This window comes from Spinacia oleracea, chromosome 5 (assembly GCF_020520425.1).
Source record: "Spinacia oleracea cultivar Varoflay chromosome 5, BTI_SOV_V1, whole genome shotgun sequence".
Lineage (NCBI taxonomy): Eukaryota > Viridiplantae > Streptophyta > Magnoliopsida > Caryophyllales > Amaranthaceae > Spinacia > Spinacia oleracea.
Window position 1 is genome coordinate 89,374,902 of NC_079491.1, and position 6,960 is coordinate 89,381,861.

At 34.1% G+C, this 6,960-nt stretch overlaps 1 protein-coding gene across 1 annotated transcript; it reads right to left on the reverse strand.

The window, feature by feature from the left end:
- Positions 1–331: 331 nt before the first annotated feature.
- LOC130460895 (uncharacterized) lies at positions 332–6,243 on the reverse strand. Its single transcript, XM_056828667.1, has 7 exons — positions 5,942–6,243; positions 4,675–4,726; positions 4,424–4,474; positions 4,255–4,336; positions 3,506–3,568; positions 3,380–3,423; positions 332–553 (listed from the first exon to the last, which is right to left on the reverse strand). The coding sequence occupies exons 1-7, from the start codon at positions 6,199–6,201 to the stop codon at positions 449–451; spliced, it is 657 nt and encodes a 218-aa protein (XP_056684645.1). The 5' UTR covers positions 6,202–6,243; the 3' UTR covers positions 332–448.
- Positions 6,244–6,960: the final 717 nt, after the last annotated feature.

A 6,960-nucleotide genomic window follows, 5' to 3' on the forward strand; every position in this document is an offset into this window, starting at 1 on the left:
TTTTGTAAAATTATCAAAAGTTGCCCTTAACAAAGGCAACTTATAATCTTATAAGGTGCCCTTGTTGCAAACAAGGGCACCTTATGTGGCACCTTATGTGAAACTTATAAGGTGCCCTTGTTGCAAACAAGGGCACCTTATGTGAAACTTATAAGGAGCCCTTGTTGCAAACAAGGGCACCTTATAAGCTGCACATAAGTTGCTCTTGTTGCAAACAAGGACAACTTTTGAGTTTTTTTAAAAAAAAAAATTAAAAAAAATCTGCAATAATTCCTAATATTCTGCAATATAATTTCTGTTTCATCAAACATCAGCTTGACATTCTCAAAAATGATATAAATTTCAAATTTCCAATAATAATACCGAATTAATTCAAATGTAATTAATTAAATCGATAAATAACAAAATAATGTAAGGGTCACGAATAACTACAAGCCTTCTCTATTTATTACACCGAGGGTAGTTCACAATCGTTGAAGTAAGTAGCCCACTTGTCTCGAACTTCATCCAACTCCTTTTTGGTAAAGGGCCCCTCCCTTGGAGTTTTGAAAACCTTTAAAAGAACACCGTACATGCAAACCAATAAATTAAATTAAGTTTCATATGCGAAAACAAAAATTATATTGGTCGCGAAAACAATTATATTGGCCAAAAATGACATTTTTGAACCCAACTACCAACAAACGAACCTCTTTCCACATTCTAACCCTTTTTCATGATTTATAACATTAGTCAGATGATTATAAGACTCATTTCAAGTTCGTTATGCACGCCTATTGGTCATTTGGATCGATATAGGTAATTTATGGCCAAAAATGGCATTTTCGATCCCAACTACGAACAAACGAACGTATATCCACATTCTAAACCTTTTTCATGATTTAGATGATTAGTTATATGATTATAAGACTCATTTCAAGTTCGTTATTAACGCATATGGTTCATTTCGGTCGATATAGGTCATTTCTGGTCAAAAATGGCATTTTCGATTCCAACTACCAACAAACAAACATATATCCATATTCTAAATGTTTTTCATGATTCTTATGATTAGTTATATGTTTATGAAACTCATTTCAAGTTCGTTATGCACGCCTAAGGGTCATTTCGGTCGATATAGGTCATTTATGGCCAAAAATGGCATTTTCGATCCCAACTACCAACAAACGAACCTATTTCCATATTCTAAACGTTTTTCATGATTCATATGATTAGTTATATGATTATAAGACTCATTTCAAGTTCATTATGCACGTCTATGGTTCATTTGGGTCGATACAGGTCATTTATGGTCAAAAATGGCATTTTCGATACCAATTACCAACAAACAAACCTATATCCATATTCTAAATTTTTTTCATGATTCTTATGATTAGTTATATGTTTATGAAACTCATATCAAGTTTGTTATGCACGCCTAAGGGTCATTTGGGTCGATATAGGTCATTTATGGCCAAAAATGGCATTTTCGATCCCAACTACCAACAAACGAACCTATTTCCATATTCTAAACGTTTTTCATGATTCATATGATTAGTTATATGATTATAACACTCATTTCAATTTCTTTTTGCACGTCTATGGTTCATTTGGGTCGATATAGGTCATTTATGGTCAAAAATGGCATTTTCGATCCCAATTACCAACAAACAAACCTATATCCATATTCTAAATGTTTTTCATGATTCTTATGATTAATTATATTATTATAAGACTCATTTCAACTTCATTATGCACGCCTAAGGGTCATTTGGGTCGATATAGGTAATTTATGGCCAAAAATAGCATTTTCGATCCCATCTACCAACAAACGAACTTATATTCAAATTATAAACCTTTTAATGATTTATATGATTAGTAATATAATTATAAGACTCATTTCAAGTTCGTTATGCACGTCTATGGTTCATTTGGGTCGATATAGGTCATTTATGGTCAAAAATGGCATTTTCGATCCCAACTACCAACAAACAAACCTATATCCATATTCTAAATGTTTTTCATGATTCTTATGATTAGTTATATGTTTATGAAACTCATTTCAAGTTCGTTAGGCACGCCTAAGGGTCATTTGGGTCGATATAGGTCATTTATGGAAAAAAAATGGCATTTTCGATCCCAACTACGAACAAACGAACGTATATGCAGATTCTAAACCTTTTTCATGATTTAGATGATTAGTTATATGATTATAAGACTCATTTCAAGTTCGTTATGCACGCCTATGGTTCAGTTGGGTCGATATAGCTCATTTATGGTAAAAAATGGCATTTTAGATCCCAACTACCAACAAACGAACTTATATTCAAATTATAAACCTTTTTAATGATTCATATGATTATTTATATATTTATGAAACTCATTGCAAGTTCGTTATGCACGCCTAAGGGTCATTTGGGTCGATATAGGTCATTTATGGCCAAAAATGGCATTTTCGATCCCAACTACCAACAAACGAACCTATTTCCATATTCTAAACGTTTTTCATGATTCATATGCTTATTAGTTATATGATTATAAGACTCATTTCAAGTTCGTTATGCACGCCTATGGTTCATTTGGGTCGATATAGATCATTTATTGTCAAAACTGGCATTTTCTATCCCAATTACCAACAAACAAACCTATATCCATATTCTAAATGTTTTTCATGATTCTTATGATTAATTATATTATTATAAGAATCATTTCAACTTCGTTATGCACGCCTAAGGGTCATTTGGGTCGATATAGGTCATTTATGGCAAAAAATGGCATTTTCGATACCAACTACCAACAAACGAACCTATTTCCATATTCTAAACGTGTTTCATGATTCATATGAATAGTTATATGATTATAAGACTCATTTCAAGTTCGTTATGCACGCCTATGGTTCAGTTGGGTCGATATAGGTCATTTATGATCAAAAATGGCATTTTCGATCCCAATTACCAACAAACGAACCTATTTATACATTCTAACCCTTTTTCATGATTAATAGAATTAGTTATATGTTTATGAAACTCATTTCAAGTTCGTTATGCAAGCCTAAGGGTCATTTGGGTCAATATAGGCCATTTATGGCCAAAAATGGCATTTTCGAGCCCAACTACCAACAAACGAACCTATTTCCACTTGTTACCGTATATTAACCATGTTCTAGGACTTGATTTCAGCAAATATTATTGCATTAATCTCTAACTTGCAGAATTAGTGTGCTAGCTTAATACTACTATGAGAAAATACAACGAATGGTTCAATTCAAACTCTATAAAGCTCCCTGTGCAGATAACTACTTTCAACAACTTAAATGCTTAATAATGTGGTCCTGCTGGGACAAATATAATCTGAAACAAAGCAAGAACAATCTAGAGCTAGTGGAACTTATTCCAAGTACCTCATTGTGAATGGTTTCTGTAACGAAGAACCAGCAGCAGAAATCTGCAGTATTTAGAAAAGTGAGATCTATATCCCTCCACATGTTACAGCCCATAGCCCCAAAGATGACGAATATGATGAGTACCTTTGGCCGAAGAATGGTAAGGGGTGAACTTTGATGTAAAGTTTTTGTGCTGCACATAATCTCCTGCTCAAGAAGTAAATAGAAAACTGTCACTTGAAAGTTAAAATGGACTACAAAATTAAAGTCAACTCATTATCAGATAAATAACACTAGGATATATCAGAATGATAGTAATACAAGTACGTAAGATTCCAACACACAAGTAAACGAAATAAGGCATGTCAAAATGGTGGGCCTTGAAACGGGAAAGTTCACATTCCTTCAGATCTCTAGTGTATAAGACTGATTACTTTCAAAAATTCATAAATACTACCTACAACTAATGGAGAAGTTGCTGACAGATACATGTAATAGGAAAAAAATCTAGATGATTTGCATAATAATATCTAGAACTATTCACAGACAAGCTGGAGAAATTCAATCTCATCTATAGGATCGAATATGAGCTATAAGTAACTGCTTTGAGTCAATAGACACAAAACAATAGCCTTAAGGTTCATGTTGTCAATACACATTTCTGAAGAATGTTTTGGTGTCGAGGCACGATAAAAAAATGTCTGCATTATTTTGGTGAACTTGATGGAAAGGACAGAGTAATTAGCAATGTGTCTCACAGCAAACAACCCTAAGCTAAGAGTAAACTTGCTAGATAATAGGTAACAGTTAAAAGTAGAGATCAATCTCATGGCCATAGGGTTAATAACAGTTAAAAGCTACTGGAAATCAAATTATAAACTTGAAATTAATACCTCTTGCAGTTCCAGAATTTAATAAATTTCCTAGATTAAGGATTAACTGCATGATCTCTTTCAAGTTCCCAGAATTTCGCACCTAGTCAATGAAAAAGAAAGTATCAGCGTATAGATAAGAATATGCACGAAAATAATATACATGGCCATTAGTGCAAAGGTGATGTACCTCATCACATGCAGAATTTACAGTATTCAAACTCTTTTTAAAATCTGTAACCTGCAAAAAGAAAAGGTGTTCAACGGCACGTTTCCATGCAGCACAAAACAAGAACAAAAAAGTATGCGCAGAATAGTGCTATAACGATTCAAACCACCAAATAAAAGTACCTGATCTTGCATTACATGCTACAATATGAAACTAGATTTTACAAATATCAAAAATAATAGTGATGGAGGGAGAGAGGGAGGGAGACTTACGAGCTCCAGAGCCGTTGCATGGAAAGCAAGGTTGTGTATTCTCTCGCTTTGCCTACAACAAGCGAACATAATCAATCTCATCATATTTCTGTTTTGCGCATTCATAGACAAAAGAACAAAAGAAATGGGATCGTGTTGATAATCGCAAATTACTCTAAGAACCTTGTGTTTTTCTCCTTAAATTTGTTGTTGTTATCTTTCCATTTTTCATATGAACTGAAAATTTTAATTAGAAAATAACTTGAGAATCGAAGAACTCGGCCTATTAGATAAACAACATCAACTTGTAAGTTTGAACAAGAAATTATGTGAATTGAATTTACAAACATCTGCAAATTATAATTTGAAAGTAGCAAACGAAACCTGACTACAAAGTAATGCTCTGTATGAAGTTTAACTGATATATTACCCTAATGCTACCCTGTTCCTAAATATTTGTCGCTTTAACTAACTTCATATGTTGTTGAAGGAAGACATTATTTTGTTAGAGCCTTGGAAGAGCAGCAATATTGTTTCCATGGGGGAAAGGAGGAGGAGAAGGAGAGAAGGGCTGACTAAGAAAAAATAATTAAAACAAAGCAGAAAATTGAGTGTTAATTTTGTCTGATAAACCGAACACCTGGTTTAAGGTACGGATATGTAGAACCTGATTTCAGAGTTGAACAAAACACCCCCTAATAGGTTTACCTCCATCATTTGTATTGTATGACGAAATAACTACAGTTATGGCTTCTCATTTCCAGAAACATTGAAAAAACAAACAATCTCAAGAATATTTCAGGAATACACTTCAGAACAATTGTTTAAAACTACGCTCAAACAACTTCTTGAGGAGAAGGACATGACACCAAGGTAGTGAAGCATGCTCACAGGAACCAATTTGGCAAAAGAAATCATTCAATTTCAGCAAAATAAAGTGGCAAAGAGCAGCTGCAATAACAATGCAAGGTACCAACCCAAATTACACAAGAATACATACAAACATACAATCCCAATATAGAAATCAATTGCAAGAAACAATAAAACGCAAACCGGTCAACAACACGAGCTAAACAATAATGACTGCTATACTAAGATCTAGCTCAAACTAGGTAAACACACCAGCATTTACATTCCTCATATGGCCAGTCATTCTAAAAGGATCTTCAATTTCTTAATATTGCAGAACATAAATTGTGGAAATTCAATGCCCAAATGACCAAACTTCCAAACCCCATAATTTAATAAAACTAATAAACGATTAATCAAAAATTAAATACACAAATACCTGCCCAATACTAAGTAGGGTGCAAGGTGGAGGTGAGGTGTTGGAGCGTTGGTCACAGCGCAGCGGCGCTGAAGAGAAGAGAGGAGAGGAGATCGGTGAAGTTGACCAGAGGCGTCGCCGGTGAAGTTGTTTGGGTTTAGGGGAGCAGCGAGGAAGGAGGGAGCAAAGGGAGGAGGGAGCAAAGGAGGGAGCAAAGGTCTAAGAGCTGCGCTTCCCACGAACAAGCAGGGAAATGATTTAATTTTTGATTTTTTTAACATTTTTTTTGTGAAAAGATGCACTTGTCAAATAAGAGCAACTTTTAAGGGGAAACTTATCATGTTTTCTCCCCTAGTGAGAATATAGGTATGGAAATATAACACAAAAGGCCAATTTTAGAATATTATCTTTTCAATTAGCCACATGCATTAGTCAATAGATTAATTGCCACAAATGAAGTCCAACGCTCTACCTTTAAACTATTCTCAACCATCTGACCTACATAAACATCTAGTCTTTTATTTCTCCCTCTTCTCACTAAGAGTGAAAAAGGTAAACTATGGTAACCAACTAACCATAGAAACAGCTCCAACCATGAATAAAAATCCACCAAATAGTTCGCGAATCAAAAGCCACCAAACAACTATCTTTTTTTGAGATATTTGCAGCAGCTTAATACAATTGGGCTATTTCTTAAATTTTTCACACCTTAAGATAATATCTATTCTCCCTCTCTTCTTACTAAGAGTGAAGAAGGTAAATTATTGTAAAACCATAGAAACAGCTCCGACCGTAAGGTCCAGACCGGACACTATCCATGGTTCTCGTTCACTCCCCTCTATAATTCAGAAATGTAAACGAAATGGTTATTTGCAATGAAGACTTTGAGTCGCATTTGATTAAAAAAAAGGAACACAAGTCGATTATGTCACATTAAGACGGCAAAAAAATGGTAATACATGTCGATTCTATCACATTAAGACAGCAAAAAAGCTAGGCCGATTAAACAAAACAATCAAATTATCAAATATTTTATGATA